At 45.6% G+C, this 24,454-nt stretch overlaps 1 protein-coding gene across 2 annotated transcripts; it reads right to left on the bottom strand.

Moving 5' to 3' along the window:
- Window positions 1-1,233: 1,233 nt before the first annotated feature.
- Window positions 1,234-23,578, bottom strand: LOC118507033. Of its 2 annotated transcripts, none has more exons than XM_036044982.1 (5): window positions 22,652-23,578; window positions 3,551-3,930; window positions 3,351-3,484; window positions 2,052-3,276; window positions 1,234-1,985 (listed from the first exon to the last, which is right to left on the bottom strand). In XM_036044982.1, exons 2-5 carry the CDS (start codon window positions 3,881-3,883, stop codon window positions 1,524-1,526), a joined length of 2,154 nt encoding a protein of 717 aa, XP_035900875.1. In that variant the 5' UTR covers window positions 3,884-3,930; window positions 22,652-23,578; the 3' UTR covers window positions 1,234-1,523. The 2 variants fall into 2 exon arrangements, with proteins under 2 accessions (XP_035900875.1, XP_035900876.1); XM_036044983.1 differs by having other exon boundaries at window positions 3,551-3,933; window positions 22,652-23,556.
- Window positions 23,579-24,454: the final 876 nt, after the last annotated feature.

Raw genomic sequence — 24,454 nt, forward strand, 5'->3', positions numbered from 1 at the left:
ACTACGAGCTTTCAAGGAATCAAGGGGAATTTTACTGTAAGCTGGTTGTTAGGCCCTGAGTTAATTTAGATGGCCCTAGAATGTGTCAGGGGCTCGTAAAATATCTCCAACTGGCCTCTGGCCCAGTCAGCAGATTGGATGGGTTGGAGACCTTCAACTTTCATTCTGCATAGGGCCTTGATGGTTAGGGCCAAGGAGCTTGATCCACCACCATTTCATTTCAGTATATTTTTACAACATTTTAGTGCATTCTTTTTATAGTAATGTTGATTAATAAAGGTAAAAAATGGCGTGTAAAATATACGAAAATAATAAATAGACATGTTATTTTATGCTTGTCAATTTACTACACATTTTTAACCTTTTCAACTATCTTCTTTTCACTTTTAAAATAAAACAGGAGTTTAAAAATTCCGAGTCAATCCGTGACTCCGAGGTGCAAACTTCGGTGACCATCTTCTATAAAGCAATCTAGATCCTCCTGCATGCGTTGATAACAATGCCAGAATCCATTATTGAATTGAGGGCTTCCTATGTAGCAGAAAGTTACCAAAAGAATCGCAACTAAACCAGCGGCTCTACTAACAAACACTAATTTTTGCAGAGGTGAATTGTGCAATACTTCACCTACTTGGGGTCATAAGACGGTACCGAAAGCAACCTATGTAGTTGTTGAGCTGCGAACAAGGGTTTCGACAGTCAAGCAGTCATACTACAGTCTGAGGAAACTTGTCCACAAGAATTACCTGTCGCAACGAACGAAGCTGGGACTTCATACACAGGCATGGACTCTGTCCAAAACTGACGAAATCCTCTATTGGTCAGGACAATGGAGGAACCGATGCACTCACGTGTTCCATGCAGTGAATTAAACTGTTAAGGCTCCGGTGGGCTTATCATGTCATGAGAATGGCATCAGACGACCCAGCCCGTAAAGACCTTTAAGAGTATCCACACGGCCAGATGAGGCGTGATAGGCTCAAACTGAGATGGTGTTTGATGTGTCCGCAAGAACGTCCGGGATAATGGATTTGCGGACGAGCAAACCGTTAGCGCTAAACCATGAGCGGTATTGAGGAGCAGGACAAGACTGCGAAGCGATTGTAGCGCCTGATAAGTTAGTAAGTAAGTTTAAAATGTTGTTTGAAAATACACTTACCCGGAAAAGCTTTTGGGATACCTTGTCACAAGATTTTAAGCTAAAAATGAAAGCGTTTAATAGAAGAACTAAGGAGCGTGTCATTAGGGGAATATCATCGACTTTATACATTCACAATCACATTTTATAATCGATCAATTACATTGGATCACCTACGACTAATGTACAATACAGTTAACATATTGTATAACCATAAACAAACAAACCGTATGAACCATGCAGCATGCAGGGATTGACTCGATCGGGTCACTCTCTTCCGTCTCTCTTCGTATTCCTTTTTTCCAACTTCAATCGTATTTGGTCATTACATTACATCCATACTTTAACCATTAATAAAGTTAGCGAAATGTGTGTGTGTGTGCGTTTACGTCATCGGCACGTGACGCTGCTGTCGGTTCGCGGAACCCTCCTTGATGCCCGCCGGTCCAGCACCAGCACCAGGACCGGCACCGGCAATCGCTTCCGTCACGGATCGAAGCTGCCCAAAGTCGAACCGCGTCGGTTTGGTCGGTTCTTCCGTCCGTGCATACTCGCTGATCGTGACGGCGATCGGTTTTTGGGATTTCTTCATCGTCGGTGGACCGGTTGCCTGGGGGCAGAAGTAGTAGGACGGGGGACGGGCCGGTGGTGACTGTGGGTTGTTCAGCTTGAACGATTCGATCGATTCCAGCTCGGCACTGTCACCGTTCGCTTTCGCCATCTCGGACGCCGCCACACGGCCCATCGTGCCTTTGGGAGATTTTCGCGTACCGTTGCTGGTGTCCGAACCAGGATGTTGACTATTGTGGTCCGTCGTGGTGTTTGCGTTCGGTTTGGAAGTTTGCTTCTAGAGGGGGACAGAAAATCGTATAGGCTATATCGTGCGAGGGAAGTTTAATTGCTTACCACCCACCTTTAGTTCGGCGTTGTCAAACCCATTCTTGAACATGCGCTTGTGTACTGCCCGGAACTCGTCCATCAGTGCCGTATGCCGTTCGTCCGATATGGCCATCGTTACCGGGCGCAACCGTACGTTCTTCTCTTTCAGCCGGTTTTCAAGCTCGGTCAGTGCTGCCGCTGGTCCGGTGGCGGGATCCGATCCGACCGGGGTGGAAGCTTTCTTCTCTGCCCGCCGGCGCAGTTCGTCCGATATTGCATTGCTTAGGCTGTGTGCTGCTGCGGCGGCGGCTGCTGCTTGCTGTTCCTGAGACGATGGGCTGGGAGTCGGTGCTGCATTTGTAGACGGTTGCGAACCGGGAGTGACAGCATCGGCAAACAGGGGCGGTGGAGGAGGGATGATCGTGCCCGACGCTGTCCCATTGCCGGACTCATCGTCCACCACCATCGAGCCAGCCGATGCGCTCCGGTGCACCTCGACAATGATCGTTTTCGTTTCACTCTGTTTCGCTTCAGGGTTCACGATGGCACCTCGCTCGGAGAACTCTATGATGGTGGTGTTCTTCTTGCGTGTCGGTCCCGCCAGTGTGACCCTTGGCTGTTGCTGTTTTTGCACCTGTTGCTGCTGCTGCTGCTGCTTCGGCTCCTGATTGGACCGGGGTTGCGGTGGCGGTGGAGGAGGAACAGCCGATTGGTTATCGTTTGCGCTGGTTACGATTTCTGGTACCGTCGGCACCGGTGCGAGTCGTCGCCGATCGTGCGAGATAGACTCTTCCCGTACGATACTCAACCGTTTGGACGTTTGATCACCCCAGCAAGGACTCTGATCACCGTTGACGCTGCTCGCGGAACTATTGTAACCGCTTGATTCACCCGGGAACAGATCCAATCCGGCGCTCGGACGCACGACCAGTTCCAGCACATGGGAAGACTTCATGACTGCGACAGCCTCACCAAAGGATGCTTCTGCGAAGCTGTGCCCGTTGCAGGAAAGTATCTGATCACCTGGCCGTAGCCCTGCTTCCCGCGCTACGCCACCTTCCTTAGTAAACTGCACAAAAATGCCCGGCTTCCAGTCGGGGCCTTTGCAGATGCCGCAGCCCAGCTTGGTACGGGGCGCAACGGACAGGATCACCTTCAGATCACGCCCACCACACGGTTCCTCGAGCAGAAGCGTATCCTGTTTGTCGTGCGACACACCGAACGATACCACGTGCCAGGTGAGAGGATCCGCTGCTCTTCTGCAAGATATAGAGGGATCGCGTCATTAGAAATCTGAGCATGATTGAGGATCGCACAACGCAACTCTACATACTCTTTGATCGGCAAGATGCCAAGCCCGCGTACTTTCATGATCAGCCGGTCCTGGTTCGCAATAAACTGTGCCAACTCTCGGTGAACTGCATCCTCCACCTGATATCCATTGACGCGTATAATCTGATCTCCAACCTGCAAAATAAAGCGACCTCGATCGGAATTTCTTGACAACGATCTTTTCCCCGATTCCCGACTCACCTTCAGTCCTTGCCGGTCCGCCTCGGAGTCTCGCTCTATCGCCGACACGAAGAACCCGGTCCCATACTCTAGTCCACCGCGTATCGAAAATCCAAAGTTGCTCCCCGTGATCGGTAGATTCCGGTGGTTGTAGCCATGATGGGGCCGTACTAGCCGGACCGTACGCACACGCCCCTGCTGTCCCGGGTCCGTGCCTTCGCCCAACGATTTGTGCAGTGAGGACTTTTCGCGCGCCGGGCGTGATTTTCCCGTCCGGAATGGGGAAGGCAGTGCGGTCGTAATGGAGCCCCCGGACGTTGCCGACGATCGAGTGTTCGTACAGTAGTCTACCATTCTAAAGCCGAAAAGGGGAGTGGAAGTCAAAATTGTCGGGATGCAGTCTGCTGCGAACAAACAAAAAGAGAAAGAAAAGCAGCGTGAAGAAGTGATCAGTGACCGATTAGCAGCAGGAAGCGTAAGCGAAGTTTCCAAAATTGGTAGCGAGAAAGGTTGCGCCATCGATGGGAAAACGGCACGGGATGCCAATTGGGCGGCCAAAACACCATTCTCCCCCAATGAACGATCCCTCGGCCCGCGCTCTGCGTACGATCGTTTCCACACTGCGAAAGCCGAAGGTTCGATGTGAAGATTTGTGGTTTTGTACTAATAATACCTGTTCGGGGTCTAGTGAGCTGAGGTGCCCCACGTCGTCTGCGATCTGCCAACGCTCTCTAATTATCTCACCTTTTTTTTTGCGCACACTTACATCACACCCCCAGGCAGTCAGGGAACCCCCCCACCCAGACAGACTGCTGGGGGTGTTTAGTGTTTTTGCTCCACCAGCGAAAGAAATGCAACAAAAGATGGGAGCACAGAAGAAAAAAAGCGCTCTCATCCCAACACCCCCTTCCCCCTCCCCCCATCATGATTAGGTGCTCCTCTTGTTGTAGTTCAGTAGTTGGGGCTGTTCAATTCTGGGATCTTCACAGGCGGCGCATCATCGACAAGATGAGAAGCACGGCCCGGGGCGAGGGCATCAACAATCGAGGATGATGCGATGAGAAGTGTCCACCGGGCAGCCCATCTGTGGTCGCGTAATCGCGTGAGAATTGCGCATCATCGTACCCCAGACCGATCATCCCCAGAGACCCCTCGATGATTGGGAGTCATCACTCTCGAATGTGCTACCTGAAAGCATCACCGAGAGACCTGTTCAAAACTAACGCAACACCTTGCCCGGCCAGAGGACAACCCGTTCGGGTGTTGCGGCACCAGTAAGCATTACCCATGCAAGTACCCGGTTCTGGGAACAATGGCAATTTTTTGATGCAATCAACCCTCGAAACATGCGGAGAAAAAGTGAGCCTGCTTTCGTTCCAAGGCTTCGATCACTCACTAGAAGACGCAATGATCTCATGTGTGTCAGCAGCAGCAGGGGACTCAACTTTTATTGGGAAAGCGTTAAATTGAGGAATTTTGTGCGGACCTGAAAAGCACCAAAATATTAAACAATACAAGAAGTAATAGGCACAAGAAAATACGAACCACAGTACCGAAAATTAAACCTTTCCTCCCTATTAGCCTACTTTTAGGGTGGCTGGCTCCATGGAGCGCCCGTGCCCACCTTCGATCGATTAGGTTCGCTGCGAAACGGACGGACGCACGGACGGAAAACGCTTGTACGGTTCCGGTTGGGCAACCTTCGTTTTGCTTCTACTGATCGCCCTGAACCCTTCCGCACTCCGAGCTGTGCTCGATTATGTCAACCCTCGAGCAGGTTCGGGGAGGTGAAAGGAGGAGGATCGCGAGCGGGAGAAATCCGGTGCAGTTTTTGGGGGCCCGGTAGTACCATTAACGCTCGATGAATCATTCTCTCCCGCCTGGCTCGATCGGTTCCTCGACCGACTAATCGATCGGTTCCTCCGCCGGATCGACTGGGCCGATCGTAAATACCCCCCGTCTCTCCAACCTACTCGATTAGGATGACCTAATGAACCTTATGCGTCGGTAGAGCGGCACGAATGCAAGCAGGAAATCCAGGTGAAAACAGGCAAATAAGCAGCACGAACCCTTCGTTCGAGATGAGTTACGAGGCCGAACCAACCGATCGATGGGCATTAAAATTTAGTGTTATTTCTTCTGGGAAGTGAAATATCGGTTCAATCGGAGTTAGATTTTATTTTTCTTTGGTTAAATCTGGTGAACGGGCTGTGAAAGATTTCTGCCGCAAACAAAAAAGCAGAATGACCTTATTTATAATAAATGAGTCTTTTTGTACGCGTTATGCAGCGTGCAGCATAACACAAAAAATCCATTCCAAGCTGCTTTCTCTCGATATTAGTATGTTTGGGGGATAGATTTATGCACTTTGCCAAACGGGCGACCTTTTGGGATTCGTTCCCCCTTTTGGGTTATTTTTTGTTAATTTATTTGTCGGTTGATATGGTGCGCTTAAAATACATGAGAGAGCTTATAACACAATTTGAAAAAACATTTGTTTTAGTCTAAAATATAGGCAGAGATTCACTCTTCAAAGATCTCCGCATCTCTTCATTATATGGACAGCAGGGGGTAGAGGTGACTGTGGCGCTGATCTTCACTTGGCAGAACCGGAAATCCTTTCCTTTCGTTCCCTCGTATTGAGGGCTGACTATTGAACTAGGTGGTATCAATAAGCCTAGTAAGCTTATAGTTGGCCGACATGACCTAGCAGGTCGTTAAGTCGAGTAGAAAAATAACATTATATTCAGGGTTAATCGGTCAAACTTAACAGATTTGTAGGACAAGACAGTGACCACCATCACTTCACCATCTCCTATTTAATGCCTTCCTTTTAACTACCACTAGAGAGAACCACGCTAGCCTTGGTAGAGGAAATATTGGAAACCTTGGTCTATAAGTCAATCCAGATCTTGGAATGCGCTGATGACATCGACATCATTGGATTGTGGCTCTCGCGTTGAAGATTAACGAAGCGAAAAGTCTAGATGATGCTGATGAGTGATCCTGCTGAGAGTCACTGATGTATGTACAGGTACAGCTGATCACACCTTTAAACCATTCCAAAACAGCGACTAACCTAAGTACCAAACATAGCATCAACAACAGTATAGAATTTGATATACGCGCAGATGTTGAGACCGACTGTCAACCGGTCGAACTAGAAGCCGAAGCATCTTCTTCCCTCAAAAACTCAAGCAACTCGCCAGTGGGTTTATCATATCACGAAAATGCACATACTATACTAGATTAGGCGATGTAACTAGACAGTAAGAGTTACCGTGGAGTTCTGCCGAAGGTCAAGTCATCCACCGCCAATCTGGTGGCTGAAGCTGTTGCTATTTCAATGTTCAGAGGGTAGGGTCACATATAGAATCCCGGTGTAAAAGCAAGTTCTCTCAAGATCTCTCATTGGTTTAGCGCCCATACAGAGGAGATAATTATACTAACATTTGAGCCCCATCAGCATCTCAATTTTCTTTGAGCCCAATCAACATTTATTTTTGTGTATTAGTTCAAAAATTACCAAACCATACAACTAATGCTGCGATTTTGGATGACAGAAGCAATGGATCGACCGAGCCGATTGACGGGATATGGGGCCCGTTCACGGGTTGGGGAGGGAAATGTTTCCACCAAACCAACGTGAATTGTAAACTATTTTGTAACTTAGCTTTTAAGCAATACGACCAGGCAGTCCTTAATGAATAAAAGATGATCTTGTTTTATTGTGATTTGGTCATATTTTCATCAGAAGCGCAAAAGAGGTCTTCTCGTCTATTATCAGTCACTGGTGATGTGCAAAACCAGGCAAAACCTTTATAATTAAATTTCAAAACATACAATTTCAAGCCAAAAAGAAGTCAAAATTGCGTATATTTCTGGTAAAAATGTATCAGAAATAGTCAAACACTTCAAGTATGAAAGTAGAACTTAAATAAAAAATTTGAACAAAATATGGACAATCAAAACCATAGAAGATATTATTCAAATTATAGGCTTAAAGTACTCACTATGTAGACACTAAAGAAAATAATAAAGTGAAAATCAATTTGAAAATGTATAAAAATCTATTAAAAAGTCAACACCAAAAGCCTAACAAAACACTCGATTAAATAAAACAAAACCTCGATCGTATCGATTGTCGACAAGGATTAAGGCGGTGTACATACACATATCGACAGCATGCAAGCTCATTTGTACACGCGTATCCAGAATATTATCCAACCACCGGGAACCACCCGAACCGGTCCAGATTATGAAACAGTAAAATCACTCCGCCAAATCAGCTGTTTAGCGGCTGTGTCTCGCAGCCGTATACGTATATCGCTGCAACTTGAACTATTTTTTCATGTTTTTCTTTACCGGCGATGGCTATGACCTTACGGGTTTTCTCTACGCCGAGGCGCCTGGGATCGTGTGTGGTAACACCGCCGGGAACGCAGGGAAAGTTCAGGAGAGGGAGAGGCGGCTGGGCTAGGAAGGGCGTGGCGGCGTAATGTTACCATTGCGTAGCACAACCACAAACAGAAAAACCGCAAGCTTTCTTCCGCCTAGAAAAGGGACGTAACGGGTTGAGGTCGCCCGTTCCTGCCCGTGCTTCTGCTCGCGTTCTACGGTGGTACGAGGGTCAAACGGAGGTTATTCGCCGGGGGTTTGTTTATGATGGTACCGTGGCAGAAGAAAATTGCCCCCTCTCCCCATTTTCCTTCGTTTAAGGGTAAAAGCTTTTAGTCGTTTTTCTTTTTTGGTTGAAGCTTTTACCGATATTACACAAATATGAGGGAAACCGGTGTACTTATGCATCTCATCCATTAAGCATTGGGGCGTCGAGAATTTTCCGACACCCTGTAACTAGCACCGACCGTTCAGTTCTATATCTTACGCCCCGAGCTAAACCATGCGGGTTACAGTAAGCTAAAACACTAGCAAAAACACACACATATATAGAGAGAGAGAGAGAGATATGGGGAGCAAAGCAGGCCGTTGTCGGTTGGCTTTGGGCAAGGGCGAACTGGAGTACGATCGTTCGTACGGTGCGGCGACTGCTGCCCGTGGAGTGCATAAAATTTGCGTAATAAGCAGCAGCTGCATGTCAGGAAAGCCGGAGGGTAATTGCAACCTCCTCCACCTCCCCCCAAACCCCATCCATTCCCCCATCAAGCATAATGCTTCGTTCAGCTTTTATTATTGTTTGCATTCTTTTAATATAGTTTTCGTTTCAGCGAGCGTGCGCATTCTATCTCTCCTGAGCCGTAAAAATCGTAGCAGGGTTAGAGGGTTAGAGGAGCGAGGCGCGGATGGATTATCCACCCGGTGGGGGGGCACTACTAAGTACGGGCGCCTTTTTTTTTCCTGTTCCCAGCCGCTCAAGTTTTGCCTTCGTTTACGGGCGGCGAGGGTCTCTCTGGGTGGGTAGAGCCAATTTTTCCCCAATTCGGGCGGTTCGTTCAATTGCCATGATCATGGTGTGGTGTTTTGTTCTGTATAAAGATGTATTGTTTCAAACAGTCTGTGAATGAAGGTTTGAGAGGCGGGATATTATTCACAGGTAATTATAAAAAAATAGAAAAACAAGGCTAAAACAACACCCAGTGGATGGTTTATAAAGTGCACCGCATGTTGACAAACAAGTCAGATGTAGTTTGGATTGAGTGCTTTGCATTGTATAGATATGGAGGCGTTGTGATGATCGGTCAAAATAATTGAATTAACACTGAACAGCGGCGACATTTCCAGTAATGGATAGTTCTCTTATTAGGAACATTCCCAACCGAATCGTGGTCTTGACCTGTTAGAGTAGATGATACCGTTCACGGCCTAGCCGTTGTCTGACAAGTCAAAATTCAAGCCATTCTGGTGGATGCATCAAAAACTTCGCATCACTCCAATTCAGATTCTTTCTTACCATATGGACAGCCCAAAAAGACTTTTGGGGCTGTATCGTCTGGTGCCATTCTTATGACATGCCTAGTCTCCGGGAACCTGTTGGTTGTGGCTCGCTTCAAAATAGTGATATCTTCGTGCAGCTCTTCATCTTGGCTTTACGACCTCCTTGGTTACGCCAGCCATCTAAAGGCATCACACTTTTTTTATAACACGTAGTTCGATAGGGTGCGGTCCGGTGGAAGAGACTATAACAGTACCGGTCTTCATAGGCAAGGACCGGTGTTCAAATCCCATCCGGACGGCCACCCCCGTAGTGAGGACTGATTAAGTCTTTTAAGCTAGAAATGGAAGACATGACCTTAAGAAGTCTTTAGGCCAAGAAAAAGAAGAAGAAGTTCGATAGGTAGTCCTCACTGCGGGCAAATGGACTAGAAAAGATTCAAACTCCAGTCTTGCCGTGTGAAGCTCGGCGCCGCGGTCGTCTCTATCATCGGGTCGTCCATACATCGCACAGCTCAGAGTTCTTCATCATTGTAGTGTCTTCTAAACATATTTCATGCCGGAGGAAATCTTTGGACAGTGTCCATGTCTCCATGAAGCTTTGCCTATTGTGTTAGCTGTATATTCAAAAATTGAATATGAAAATTGATAGGCACCTCCAGATTATTGACCGTAGCCCAGTGGCGGATCAACCTGGAGCCTCGTCGGTTAGGGGGGCCTTTAATATCACAATTAGAGGGGCCTCAATTGCCATTCCACTCAGTGAAGCCTCTAACTAGCTTCACTCACCACTGCCTTAGCCATATAGACTATCGCAAAATCTACCAACGGCCTTGCAGACCAGAATGTGCCAGAATATAATAAAAAAGGGGACCTCCTGGTTTTAACGTTTCACACCTTGAGCAAAAAGGTTTAGAATATCCATTCAAAAAGTATAAAAGATCCCAAACATAATCTACAATGTATGCAACATATCCCAACTAAAAATTATGGTCTTATAGCTCATTCCAAGGAAACCATAACCTCTTCATATTATAGTGCCATAGAAGACCTTAAAATACTTGCAGAACATTTTAAAACAAGCATAAGAATAAATTTAGAACGAACTGTTACCGTTCCATGACTAGAAAAGCTTGAAGACAAACTAACTTTATTTTGATGAGAATCCATTTTACGAAGAAATAGGTAGTAAAATTGTACAAAAAATGTTCTATCGTACTGCTTTTTACATTATAAATTACAGCATAAAGTTGAGTCACTACATTCAGACTGCTTCTTAGTCAGCTGAAAGCTATTGAACAATATTGAACACCAAGCATTTTCCACACGCAATGCACGGCCGGTGGAGTTTACACGTTTGTGCGTAATGATAAATTGTTTCTGGTTTCATAGAACTACAGAAGTATTCCAGGAACACCATACCATATCAAATTATGCCGGAAAGGCAATGAATAGAATAGCATACAAAACCACGGACACTACTATCAATAGAATAACGCGCAATGATCTACAACCTCCGATCAGATATCGATCAACCCGCTCATTACTGCCCGCGTAGTTTAAACCCGATGTAGAGCTACAACACGGCTACAACTGTTTCGAATCGTATCCCGTTGCCGTGAACGCTTCCACAACAGGTTCCACAATAGTCCACGTCCAGATCTATTTACAAGACACAAACCCCGGAACTATGGAAAAATTTGCATACTTCCAATGTCACACCGGGCAGGCAGTCTGAGTGCTCTCTGTGCTGGTGCACTATGCGTGATGGTGATGCGCAAAATCTCATTCCACCCTTTCCTCATTTTCGGTCGGGAAAACAGGGTGTTGAATCGGATCGTTCTAGCACCGTGAAACAGCAACGCCTCCAAACGGTTGGACCCCCGACGCCGACCGGAGATGGGCAAGGGAAAACGAATTAAAGCGATGAGCTCGTTGAACCACTTTGGTCGATTCCGTTCCGTTTCGGAACATTTGCACACCGGCGTGAATACTTTTCGCTTCTCTTTCGATGGGAAAATTTGAGCCCCAAGGACACCAGCTTTTGGATGGCACTTTTCGGTGGTCCGTTCGAGAATCGGTTCAGTGATTAAAATCTTTTGTTTTGGGGTTTTTTTTTGCTAGACTAAACAAGAAAAAAACAACCGCTTAGAGAAAAATGCCACGGTCACTACTGACGAGGATGATGAGATGATCTCAGGGTTACTAAATGAAGATCTTCCAAGATGATTTCTATTAACACATCACAGCGAGCTTACCCTTAGACCTAGGCCGCCATCAACAGCGGTGGGTGAGTTGTGTCGTGGTTTTAATTAAGTTTTTAACCCTAAAATTAATTAAATTTGATTGAACAAAAACTAACCACAAAAAATTGGCACGGAAAAGGAAGAGTCACCAGTAAGAAATCATCATTATGGGGACCCTAGCTAGGCTAGGTACCTTCACGACCCGGTACACGGCGAATCTGCGCGTGTTAAATTCATTTTGAAACCACCCCGGTTAGACCACTCGTCGTCGATGGCTTTCACTCGCGCGGCAGAGCTTTAGCGCTGAAGATGCTGCAATAAAACGTAATTTGCACTTGACGTGCACTGTTGTTGGGTGCACGAGTGTGTTTATTCACGTTTTACTGGATTCATGCCACCACCAACAGTGCTGCTGCTGCTGGTCCTTGGTCCTAATAGCCCTCTTGGAGGCATTTTGTTTGTTCACACACATACACACGTGCGATGAAGATGCGCCCGATCGGGTCGCACACGGTGGAAAAGTTATATTTCCCCACATTCGTGGCCGGCCGCCACAGCGCTCATTACGCACCCCCGGGGTGGAGTATGTGGAATATTCCGGCTGGGTGGCCCAGCCAAGCTTTCGAATAAATCTTGGTAGACGCGAGCTGAGGATCGTTGGAAGGGAGCAGAAGCAGGGCTCATCATAGCGCGAGGGATAATTATAATGCCACCGTCGGCAAGGAAACTCATCCACAATGGCGACAGGGGTTGAAAGGAACGAAATGAACAATCGAAAAACAAAAACAAGGCCGTATGGTGGAGAGGGCTCCTCTCCGAGAGAGGGCTTGCAAATAGTAAAGATCATCATCATTATCGGATGGTTGATCGTGTTGAAGAATTAGTGGGCATTAGATTGGTTGCGGGAAAAGGGAAGCCGAAGCCGATGAAGAGATCAACGGTTCACGCTTATGAATTAGGCAGGAAGACAATAAACCGCTGATGGAAAATTCTGGCCGATTTCCTTTCCGTCAGCAAATTGTGTTGTGATACGGGATGAAAAACATGAGAATTGTTATTCATTTCGTAGCGTAATTAGGCCAACATTTGTTATGCTTTATTATTCTTGGTTGGGAGGATCGGAACTCCTCAAACCCACATCAGCGACTATTATATCGCGAAAGAGAAGATATTGCATACATTCAGGCGATTATACCAAAAACTTATTTGGTTTAAAGAATGCTAAATTTAATTAAATTCATAATTTCAGAGCACCAACGCTTCATACTACCCATGTTTTAATCTCAGCCTTAAGGCCAAGAGTCAATCGTCTGCGTTGTGTAGTATTAATTAAATACATTATATTGTTTCAATTTCTTTAGTATTAATTTATTAGTACTGTAGAATGTAGCAGTTATTTGGAGTTTGCACTATTTTAATCTCCCTATGAAGTGGACAATTTGCAGGCAAGAGTCGCATAAAGTATTCTGATTCAAAAAGGCCTCCGTAATCTAAACAAGCACAGAATACAAGAGCAGGACTCTGTCGCACGCTCTCATTACCGTTCAAGATGAGGTTGGTTTATTAGGTTACAGAAATTTTGAGTAATTGATCTTCATACGTCAGTTCAATGTTGAATCCATAGTTCACGGGCTCAGCTTCATCTTGAGCAGTATCCAGAACACGCTGGAGCAATACTAGATGTTCTAGAGAAATCCTGTATTTAATCCTTGATTTAAGGTTTGTTTGTATAAAATTCTACAGAATTATTTCTTCGCTAAGAAATACTGATTAACGCAGGAGTGCTGTACAGGCAGATGCTCGCACCTCTAAAGTTGTCTAAAACTTCACCCAAAATTTGGGGTCAAAAGACAGCACCTACAACAACATTAATGTTGAGCTACGCGCAAGGGTGCTGTCTCACAACCAGCTATGCTACATCGTGAGGAAACTTCTCCATTCAACATACATGTCTCGATGGACAAAGCTGGGACTGTATAGAACCTGCTCAAATCTCCAACAACCAACATTTTGTGCTTATAGTCCTAACACACGCATACGCCTCTAAGACATGGACTCTGTCTAAAACTGATGAAAATCTGTCACAGGCGGTTAGCCTGTGAAAAAAATGCTAAGAGGGATTTTTTGGCTCACGAGCTCTATGAACTGTACGAGGGTCTTACCATCTCGCAGCGAATAAGACCCACCAGACTCCGGTGGGCTTATCATGTCATGAGAATGGCATCAGCCGACCCAGTCCCTAAAGTCCTTTTAGACCATTCACATGGACAGAGAACGCATGGGAGGTCTGAAATTAGATAGCGTGATGCCATTGATACGTCCGCAAGAACAGCCTGGATTATGGATTGGTATCGAGGATTGATGGGGCAGGTCAGGACCGCAATGTGGTTGTAGCGCCTGACGAGTAAGTAAGAAAGAATTGTTTCTAGGTAGCGATCTTTCATCAGAGTTATTCTACGTCATAGTGAGTCCTCACTATGGGGGAACGGCGCAGATAGGATTTGAGCCCCGGTCCGTGTGAAGACCGGCACCGCTGTCGAATCTACCACCGTACCGGGTGATCTTTCGTAGTGACGTAGTGATGTTTCTAGGTATCTTAAAACTGTTTGTCAGTACAAACTTTTTCCTGTGACCGTTTAATATTTTACAAAACAATTGTTCAGGGATAATCAGACAAAATATTGATATTTTTCTTGCTTTGTGAGGCCCGCTTTTCAACAGGCCAGCCGTATCATCTTTTGTAGTGGCCGAAGGAGTTACTGAATGAAGGCAATAACAAATTCGTTTTACCGGACATTTGTCTACATGAATCTATCAAAAGTTTCACAATTTCTATACATTGCAACACATAGACGCCAACAAATGCGGCCTGTGACAAATTACATACGAATAGTTTGAAATCATTATGAAACGCCTCGTGCATTGCATTAATGGGATCGCTCTAAATGGGATGTCCAAGCTGTTGGGACCTTGCAAAACATGTTAGGATGTTCCATGAAGAGTTGAAAATGGAAATTGGAGATCTAACAATAAACATCTACATTCGTGCGAAAGACCAGTAGCAGTCCATCCTTCCAGGGGATTATCCATATTGCAATCGAGTGAGCTTGGCTTCATTCGTTTTTACATGCGCCGGCCATATAACTATAGAAGGACTTCAGGCCGTACTAGCGTGCTTCATGGCATATTGAACCAGGGAACAATACAGAGCGTGTATAGTCTAGTAGAGTCGCGATATTCTTCGTGCAATCATAAGAGTAACAATAGAGCTTTAATTTGTTTTTGTCTGAAGATATATCATTTAATTTAGGGTTTTAAAAATGGAAGCCTAGACACATGGAGGTTACATTTTTGCATCATTATTACATAGTTACTTTTCCATTAGCATACAATTTGTCACCAGTTTCAGATCAATTAAAATCTAAACGCAACACCATGCCAACCATCGCCCTTCAGACGGTTGATCAAATTTTACGATCAGCATACTGGAACTGTGAGTCTGTGCAAATTTCGTCACAATCGTTCACACTTTTTGTCGAGCTTGAGATGTTGCATTAATTCGCTCGCGATGCTGTACCGCTGCATCGACTGGCTGGCCACGGCATGAGGTGGTTTTAAAATTTCCCACCCATGCTTGGCGACGTGGCTGTTGTTGCAGCTGTATTATTTTTCCATTTATTTGGGTGATTTTTTAAAGCCTCTTTTTCAGTTGCTTATTATTACGCCGGGTTGGGTGGGTGGTCACCTTTAGCTGGGGCCGAGTCGTTTTCACAACTCGATTAGGTGGAGCCCAGTGAATGAGTTTTCGTCACACACTGAACTAATTTTGCTTTTTTTTTCCTCTTCTGTTGTGGTTGTTGTGTCGATCGGTGAAACGAAACCGTTTTGTAATTTTCCTTCGATCCATATATTACATGCGCGCCTGTGGGGGCGAACGTTTAATCGGCCGGTGTTTTGTTTGAAGTAAAAACCGATCGAGCGAAACGTTAACATGCGTGGAGAAAAGGAAAGTAGCAGCAGCACAGCAACAACAAGCAAACACAAAAACAAATCGCAGTTTCATGCTTTTTAATGTGGGAGGGTGCAGGGGATAGAGTGAAGTGTTGTTACTACATAAAATTGTGTAACGAAAACCCTTTGAGAAAGCTTTACGTTTAATAAATTAATGTGAAACACTTTGGTCAGCAAAGGAAATTAACGTTAGCTGCAATACATGGTTGTCATTCAAAGGAGCCAGTGTACGTTACGAAGCTGTATCAGACATAGAAGCTGCAATACGACCGATTTGGAACAAATCAATATCGAATGTATCCAGTTGCTAATAATAACACAGGAGCGAAAAGTACATTCATTTCCTTCGTGCATAACTGTATCTCAATTTCGTTTAAATAATTCATAATTACAGGATTGTTGACATAGGCTTTAGAGGTTCCATCATGTTGATGAATGTCGCGTTAGGGTCAGATCATTTAAATGTCTTATAGACGATTCTCATGTTGGTGTACAAATAACTATTCTATCCAATCGATTATCCCAACATTTCTGGCGGACGCTTGAACGACCTAAAGCTATCCCAACTTGGATCTACCACGTTTCCACTACCTATGTGGAGGGTCTCATAAACCTTTTCGTGCTGGGTTGTCCGGTGTCCTTTTCAGGAGGACCCCTGGAGCCTGGCAAAGCCTTACTCGATGTGCTGTGTATGATATTGAGTTAATCATACAGCTCAGAGAGCTCCACATTGTCCACTTCACTCGAACGTGCCTAAGAGGCATTGTGCGTCAGTTTTGGATAGAATCAGTGCTGAAATAACGTATGGGAGTATTAGGAGTATAGATGTTAGGTAACTACCTACACTGTCAACATCCAACACCTCAACAGCTATATACAGTTACCAACAATAGAATAAGACCACTCAAGTTTCTAAAATCGTAAAATTGAGGTTATGATGCCGCTTTTCAACGCATCGACTAGGTTTTTTTGTTGTAAGATATAATTTGAGGCTATGGTAATTCGATCCTATCATTGGATCAGCCAAAAAATCGATTCTTGGTATCATTTGATCACTGTTATGATTCTGCCTTAAGAAGATCGAACCCCAAGAAGATGTTTTTCTCGATCTTGAGGATGCTTTTGCCAAATTTTGTTTTGCCTACAGCTAGTAGCTAGTAGCTAACTACAGCTAGTAGAAATAAAACTTCTCCACTCTAAATACCTGTCGCAACGGACGAAGCTGGGACTGTACAGAACTTTTATTGTCCCAGTACTCACATACGCCTCTGAGACATGGACTCTGTCCAAAACTGACATTGGCCTCTTGGCCACGTTCGAGAGGAAGATGCTCAGGAAGGACAATGGAGGAGCCGCTACAATTACGAGCTCTACGAGCCGTACGATGATCTCACCATCGTGCAGCGAATCAGACTCGCCAGGCTCCGGTGGGCTGATCACGTCATGAGAATGACACCGGACGACCCAGCTCGTAAAGTACATTTAGGCCGTCCACACGGACAGAGGAGGCTTGGTAGGCCCAAATTGAGATGGAGTGATGGTGTTGATGCGTCCGCCCGAACGGCCGGGATAACGGATTGGCAGACGACGGTGCTAAACCGTGAGCGGTATCGAGGATTGTTGCAACAGGCCAAGACCGCAAAGCGGTTGTAGTGCCTGATAAGTAAGTAAGTAGAAATATAGTTTGTAATGGTTTGAAAATCTGATCGGCACTGAAGTTGTCATCATCGCTCATGTTCATCAGTATAGGATCAACAGGACTGCCGTGGTGGTGTTACCACCAAGACTTTGGCTTTGGCCGCGTTATCTCCTACATATTCGAGGTTTTCTGCTGCCTGCTCGATCGTTTGGTAAGCTTGTGCTGCATAGCATAGCTTCACATTACATGGCAGGACAATTTTCCGACTCATAAAACATGATCGCCCCTAAATTTCCGCATCTAGGTCCTCTTTAGCACCGTGTTAAAGAAACGAGACAGAACCTAGACGTGTTTGGCTTATTAACAATCTAGTGATCACCCTTTTATCGTTTTGGTTTAATGGATCGGTCCTGTAGATGAGTGGTAAGGTTGTTCTGCCAATGTTGTTCTGAGAACATTCTCCAACAAACCGACGCATCGGCTCTAGAGGCTCGGGATGAAGTGGACAATTTGCATTTAAGCGTCGATTGAAGTCTACTGTCCCAAAGCCTTCATAAACTAAAAATCAAACAGACTGGATATAAAATAGTCCACAGTTCACAGACAGCTCTTCGAAAATCATAAGTAATTGTCTTTCTTTATCTTAAAAAAAAATCGTGCCTCAAAATGTCCTGCACGCAATCTATCCAAATTTAAATATACATTTTTACAGTTCTCTCTCAAACACTTAGCTGATATTGTTGCCTTTCAGCACATAATCCCTATCTGTTTTTCATGCTAAAAGTATACATTGTTGTAACATTCCCAAAGGTAGTACAGTCTTAAAGAAAAACACGCCCTTCAAAAGCATAACCATTGCATTGCACAAACAACCCGCCCCTCGAACGCCGATCACATTGATGCTTGACTTTTCCTGCAAAGAGAAACTTTAATCATTACCCAGCGACGGTGTGCTGCGGTGTTGCGGTTCACCGTTTCTCTTTCCTTCATCGCGCGGTTCGAAAGCGAAAATCCGCCGCAAACAGTCGCGCAGTCGTACACGATAAGGTAACGAATTTTGACTGGTTTTTTGTTTACCGACGGGGAAAAATTAATGCCCAACCACCACACAAAATCCAAATGGGGATTTCCGCTTTCCAAGTCGGCAACCAGATCGGCTAGCGGAACCGGGCGATAATGTACTTTAAGGCTTGGTTATTGATATGTACGCCTCAAATGAGATGATGTCTGCCATCGACACTAGCGCCGTAATTGATAAGGTACGGTAGCATGATGTGCTTTGAGGGATGTGAGCACAAGAGCTTCTCACAGTGCTTCAATACGCTTTGTGAAGAATAGCTCAAAAATTCGAACCCCATAATGCCGAACCGATTCATCCTTGACGTCGTGAGCATGTCATGTGAAGCGGAGCAAATTGTTACAACCGAACCGAACCGACAGCGAGAACTCACCTGTCAAAGCACGTCCACGACCACGTGGGTAAAGGAAAACTCGTCTCATCCCGCGCACAGGTGGATCAGCAACCTGCACTGCACACCGTGGATCGAACACCGTTGCTGAATGAATCGCCAAAAGGTCATAAACGATCACCGCGAAAGGGCATCAAATCCAAACAAGGAGAACGCCACATCTCGTGAGAGAGAGTGCAAGAGAGAGAGAGAGAAGCTGTAGTTGTGAGGTTTTGTTCAAAAATTTTCAAACAATTCAGTCTCACAATTATTTCACAATTATCCTTGAACGGGTCCCTCCCCAGCCTGCACTGCCACCGGGTGTGATCGTCGCATGTGTGTGGGAAAACCGTCCAAAAACGGCCTTCCCCGGGGAGGAGCGGTGGTAGGTGGTGGTGCAGTAGCATTCAACACTGCCCGACAATAACAGATCGACCGGCTCGAAGGCAGTCTCAGCCACACAGACACAGACACACACAGAAAATGCCAACCAAACCGACGACGATCGCGTGCAGCTGCTGAATCGGTGGCGCTGCGATGAAAAGCGTTCCATAGCGATCACTGGCCCTGCCGACCTCGCTCGAGCCCGCTGCTGTGTTGTGGCATGTGGCGGCGAGCCGGAGGCAATTTTGTAATGCAATCGTGTCATGGGACGTGGACCGGTACCGTGTGTACATGTATGCATGATGGGAGCCGGATCGATCAGATCAGCAGCTTGTTGATGGAATAGACCGAAACGAAGGGTAATGAAATACTTGCTCGTGGTCTGCTGTGAGGAAGTAGAGTAGGGTTCAAAGTTGTTTTCAAAAATACAAGTTTTCAGAGAAAACATTCAAAAAATGTATAACAATTTGCAGCCTTTTTCTTCTGATTATTATGGGCTTGAACGTCTTCAACGACATTGACAATGTCGTTCATATTTCAACAACTGCTTAAGAAACTTCAAGAGATCATGATCAGCGATACTTGATTTCCTGAACAATACTTACTCATACTTTGGATAACCTATTAAGTACTAGGATGTGATTTTAATGAGATTTGATGCTACCTCTTTTATGTAAATGATCACAACCGCCGGAACTTAACCACTGGGACGCCTCAATCGACTCATTCCACAGACTCATTAAGCTATGGCTTATTTAAGTCACAAGTTTTCAAGAATAAGACACGATAGCGCTAAGCCGATGTTAGTTGTATACCCAAGACTAGCTACGGAAGCAAGCTTGTAACGACAGACTTTATAGCCGTAGCTTTCAACTGCCCGTCTTAACACTTTAGGCAAAGACCTTATAGTGGCGGCCCGATGGCAGATGCGACAACGGCCTCTGTCCTTATACGGCAGGACCGGGGTTCAAATCTCATCCGAACCGTTCCCGCGTAGCAAGGACTGACTAACCAACTACGTGGTATCATTATCTTCAGTCTAGTAAGCCAGAAATGGCAGGCATGATCTAATAGGCCGTAAGGCCAATGAAGAAGAAGAAGAAGCCATTATATCATCTGCAATGCTTAATAGAGAGCAATGTTGATACAGAGCATGTACAATAGTAGGTTCTTACTGTTAATTTTGCTTATTACCCTTAAAGGAAATCAGGATTCACTATTATATTGTTGTAAAGGTCAACTTCAATACCTCACGAAGGTTTCTTATCTGTAGATTCGAATTTCCTTTACGTGACGTTCTATTTCAACACCACGACGATTGTTTTCAATAAATCTATCGAACAGGGACAATTGTTGACAACTATACGGTCTTGGACTGAAAATTGAGTAGGCACTAGATTGACGATCCCTATGAGTTGTACGGTGATCTCGAGGATTGCTGCAGCAGGCCAAGACTGCGAAGCGGTTGTTACCTCTATTAAGTCGTGGGAAGCCAGAAATGATAGGCAAATACCTGATGATAATGTAGTCAAAGGAAGAAGAAAAAACTAATTTGATGCCATAACAGTAAATAATTTAAATTAAAAATGTTAAATTTTATTAAAGTTGATTTTTGCAGGTCGAGGCGATAACGGCACCGGTCTTCACACAGCAGGACCGGGTCTTAAATCCCATCCAGACCGCCTTCCCGTACGCAGGGCTGACTTCTTTGCTACGGGTAAAATCAAGTCACAGAAAGCCAGAAATGGCAGGCCGCGAGACCTCTCGAGGGTGTAGTGTCAAAGAAGAAGTGTATTATGGTGCACCAACGTTGGGCACCAGAATTGGGGGTCTATCACATGGAACCGAATCTCATCTAGTAGGCAAAAGCCAAGAAGCCTCGTTTATCAAGAGTCCTCGTCGTCCATGAATTTAGTGTGCCCACAGCTTCCAACCGAGCTTGTTGTTCTTCTTCCTAAGGATTTTATCTACCATTGGGCTTCTCGCCTAAAAGGAGCATATTCTCGTCAAGCGATCGAAGTGATCTTGTTGTGCAAAATAAGGTGGCAAACTGTAAAACCCATCAAATGTATGTAGCCCCAGCTACAACAGCAGTGATGCGATAGTGACGCCCGCAAGCGCACATTAAATGGCCGTATAGATCGCATACGATCCCGACCCTTCTGCGTCAATTGCGCGGAAAAATGGTGGTGGAGGTTATGTGCACCGGTGCGCTGGCGTAATAAAACATTGGGAAAACCAACCACTTGGTGGTGAGTGAGATAGTAGCAACGGCACCAGCGACAGCAAGAGCCGATGAGATGTCGTAACCTTTGCCGTGGCAGAAGTGGGGATGTTAAAAAAAAAAGCGACAACAACAACCGGAGCTCATACTAGTGTATCGCGGACGAGGAATGAAAACACGAAAGGCCACCTCGCTTGCTCGGAAAGCAGCATAGCGAGGCTGCAACATACCCGGAGATGACATTGTCCCCAAACTCGAGGGAGACAGAGCGAGAGAGAGAGCGAGTGTGTGTGTGAGATGGGAATGCTGTGGTAGCTGAGAGCGAATGCATCATCGACACACGATCAACCCTCGGGCGGGCTTTTGAGATGGTGGTGCATCGAATGGATAAACAAACCCAACCTGGCCATGCTCCTGCGGTTTGTTGCTCATCGTTGGAGGAGGCATTTTTTCTCCACAATTATAATTATTCGCATTTCAGACCTGTGCGCAAGGTCTGTCGTGTTGACGCTTGATGACGAAATGCGAAGGCTGCGAAAGGTTCAAGCTGGATGATGATGATGATGACAGGTAGGAATAACTCAGTTTCGGGAGGTTCGTGTGAAAAAATAATTAGCGATCGGAATCGAAAACGGAAATTCAAAGCGGACGGACGGAAACGCAACTGAACGGAACTGTCCATCACACAAACACACAAAAATTCCCAAAAATGGAAACCAGGAAACTTCTCCCCAACTATGGTTTCGATGTAACCAAACTCCCAAAGAAAGTGAAAAGTGATTTCTACTTCCATCCGTCCGATCGGCCCACCGACCCAGTCAGTGTCAAAGACACTTGACAAATTAATTACTCTTTACAAAAAAAAAATCCCGTCACTCATTTCCATCAACTTTGGCCACTGTCGACCGGAGCGTCCTCTCGCGGCAGACGCCTGGAAGCTGGGCCGTGTCGATCGTAAATCTGGCGGATGAAAGCAAAAGGGAAAAGAAACCGGAATCTCTCTCACTCTCCGGGAGTGAGGATCACACATCGATCGTACCCCGGGATCGCACGCTGGACGTTCGTGGAGGGTTCGTGAGGGTGGTCATTAAAGGTTAGTCGTCGGGATGGAGAGAGAGAGAGAGCGAAAGAGAAGAGTCTCGTTCGTTAAAAGCCTTGCCTAGTTTGGGCTTGGCCGGGGGGATTTTTTTTGCTTAAGTTGTTGCTGCCTGCTGGCTGGATGTATGGGAGCCCCGGTAGTGGTGATGGTGATGCCAATTAGTTGCCTCTTTCTACACTTACCCGGTGTTGATGAGATTGGGTGATGAAATAGCCCGCTGCTAGAAGGTTAGGATCAGGTATGCTAGCTAGAATCTGCTGCCGTCGACAACGACTATTTGCATGATCGTTTTCGCCACACAGATCAACTGATCAAACACACACTTCAAACGCGCACTGCACAATAACCCTCTTTCCTTCTGATATTGCTTTTTTTGTTGTTAAATCAACGCACGACACTTTGAAACACAAAAAACGGGGACACTTTGTGCTTGATTTCACCTTCACATCACTCGCGCACTCGCGTGCATACAAATCTGACTGGCGAATCACGCCGAAGAACACCGAAAACTAGCAATTTCACCGTCACGCTTCACGGAGGAATGGGAGGCGTTTGTTTGATCGGACGCCAGCAAAACAAAACAAAACCAGCACGGCACACAGAGCCAGCAGAGGAAGCGACGCGTCACTTGCGCCGAGTGTGTGTAATCACGGGCGGACGGACGGATGGACGACAATGCAACTGGAACGGATCTCGCCACGCTCGGTCACCGGTTGACGATCTCGTGCTGGCTGGACGCCATCATGTTCTCCGCAACGTGCACGCTATACGCTTCCGGTAGAACCGTGGTGTTGGTGTCGGCCCCGAAGCGATCTTTCACCGTCACCGTCCGCGGTCCGGTGGTGCCCGGTCTCGAGAGGATCACTGTTGCGGTGTTGTTGTTCTTCCTCTTTTGCACGCGCTATTACGACCGAGCAGGACACTCAACCACTATTGCACATTTGTAACACGCACACAAACAAACACACGAGCACACAAGCAGTAACTTTCGAACGAGACCGCGGCACGACGCATCCGACGCCGACGAGCTTTTGTGAGACATTGAATCGCGGTGTAGGCTCTCGCGGTAGACTCGCCAGCGCCAAACAGTTGCCCCTTCCAGTGCAACAGTTCTGCAGGCTCCAAATACCTCCACGGAACCTATTACAGCGAGTGTGAGAGTTGGGAAGAAAAAGGGAGAGAGAGAGAGAGAGTGAGAGCGAAAGACAGGGGTTTTTACTTGCTTCTTGTCAAGCTCCTATCAATTCAGAGTTTTAGTGAAGTGTATTTACATTTTAAAACCTTTTTAAACGGTTTGATGACTACTTTGTTCAACTACTTTTCGAAAGTTTTGAAATGAATTAAGCTAAAATTATTTCATCCCGCTTTAGTAACCCTGCTCAATGCTCACTCACATTGCGTTTATCTTTTGTGGTTAAGATCATTTCGTGCCTTCCCTTGTAGATCGTTCGCTCGCTGGGTAATAGGCAGGGTTGTCAAAGCGGAGAGAACGGTTCTACGAGAACGAATAATGTAAATGGGACTTTTATGTTTTTTTATCAAATGATTAAAAAAAATACACTCATGTATTATCGCTATCTCTGTTAAAACAGTGCCTAAAACAGGCCTTTTAATTTCTTAGGAAAGCGTTTAATAGCTAGTGTTTAATTTACGCCTGAAAGTATGCAATGCAATAATTGCATTGGAAAAAGCAATTGCAAAATTTGGTGTATTGTTATGCATTGTTTTCATTCTTGTAGTGCTGTATATACCGAAACATGGAACACAAAGGATTTGGATCCATATATTAAATGGTTCTTCTGGAGTCACCCGTGGAATCTAAATTTTCAAATAAATAGTGGAATAGAAAATATAAAAAAAAAAAAATATTATGAGAAGATTGAGTCAAATTTCCGACAGAAAGTCCACAGCTGATTACAAAGTTCTCCCCTAAATGAATCAACAACTTCATTATTTGATTGCATAGTTTTACCATCCACATGAAA

This window comes from Anopheles stephensi, chromosome 2 (genome assembly GCF_013141755.1).
Source record: "Anopheles stephensi strain Indian chromosome 2, UCI_ANSTEP_V1.0, whole genome shotgun sequence".
Taxonomy (NCBI): domain Eukaryota; kingdom Metazoa; phylum Arthropoda; class Insecta; order Diptera; family Culicidae; genus Anopheles; species Anopheles stephensi.